Source organism: Phoca vitulina, unplaced genomic scaffold, assembly GCF_004348235.1.
Source record: "Phoca vitulina isolate PV1807 unplaced genomic scaffold, GSC_HSeal_1.0 scaffold41, whole genome shotgun sequence".
In the NCBI taxonomy this organism is placed as follows: Eukaryota; Metazoa; Chordata; class Mammalia; order Carnivora; family Phocidae; genus Phoca; species Phoca vitulina.
Genome location: NW_022589744.1, coordinates 16,170,292 through 16,170,995, shown reverse-complemented (window position 1 = coordinate 16,170,995; position 704 = coordinate 16,170,292). Strand labels below are relative to the sequence as shown.

Below are 704 nucleotides of genomic sequence, written 5' to 3'. Positions count from 1 at the left end.
ATTCAACAGATGTCTACGGTGCGGTCCCTTGCGCTGCCCCAGGGCTCGTCACTAACGTGAGGTCTCGGGGCGGTGGGGAGGACACACCACAGTCCTCGCAGGACCTTGGAGGTGGCCTTGGCCAGACCTCACTCTGAATCCTGGACAAGGCTGTCGGGTCCTCTGTGAACCAGGCCACGGCTGCCTGGCAGGGCCGGGGTCGGCTGGGCAATTACGCGAGGTAACGCGCGCAGTGCCCGCCATGCAGCATCGGAAGCACCTCGAGGACCCTCTCCGCGATGCGCGGGGACCTCAGGGCCGCACCGGTCCCGTGGGTCAGGAAAGCGGGACACGGGCCCCCGGGACCCCCGGAGCCCCCGCCTCACGGCCCGGAGCGTGGCCCGCCGAGGAGCGCGCGCCCAGGGCCAGTCCCGCGAGACCCCGCTAGGGCAGGGCGCGGCGCGCGGTGCCCGGGCGACGGCTCCGGGCGCGCAGGCGCAGTGCGGGCGCGCCCGGCCGCCGCCGCCGCGGCCGCCGCCGCCGCCGCCGCTCCTTCCCCTTTAAGCCCCGGCCGGCCGCGTCGCCGCTTCATGAATGGAACCCACGTGACCAAACATCATGTGACGTCTGTGGAGCGGCGGCGGCGGCGGCGGCGGCTGCGGCGGCGGATCCCGAGCCTGGTCCGGCCCGGCCTTCCCAGCGCGCTCGGCCCGGCCCGCGCAGGC

The 704-nt window shown here is 74.7% G+C and overlaps 1 protein-coding gene across 1 annotated transcript in view; it reads left to right on the top strand.

Moving 5' to 3' along the window:
• The window catches only part of MAFG (MAF bZIP transcription factor G), a 10,364-nt gene continuing 9,660 nt past the window's right edge, over positions 1-704 (top strand). The window contains exon 1 of the mRNA XM_032429734.1: positions 1-18. Coding sequence (XP_032285625.1) covers positions 10-18 — 9 coding nt within the window. The 5' untranslated portion in view covers positions 1-9. The remainder of the gene's footprint in view (positions 19-704) is intronic.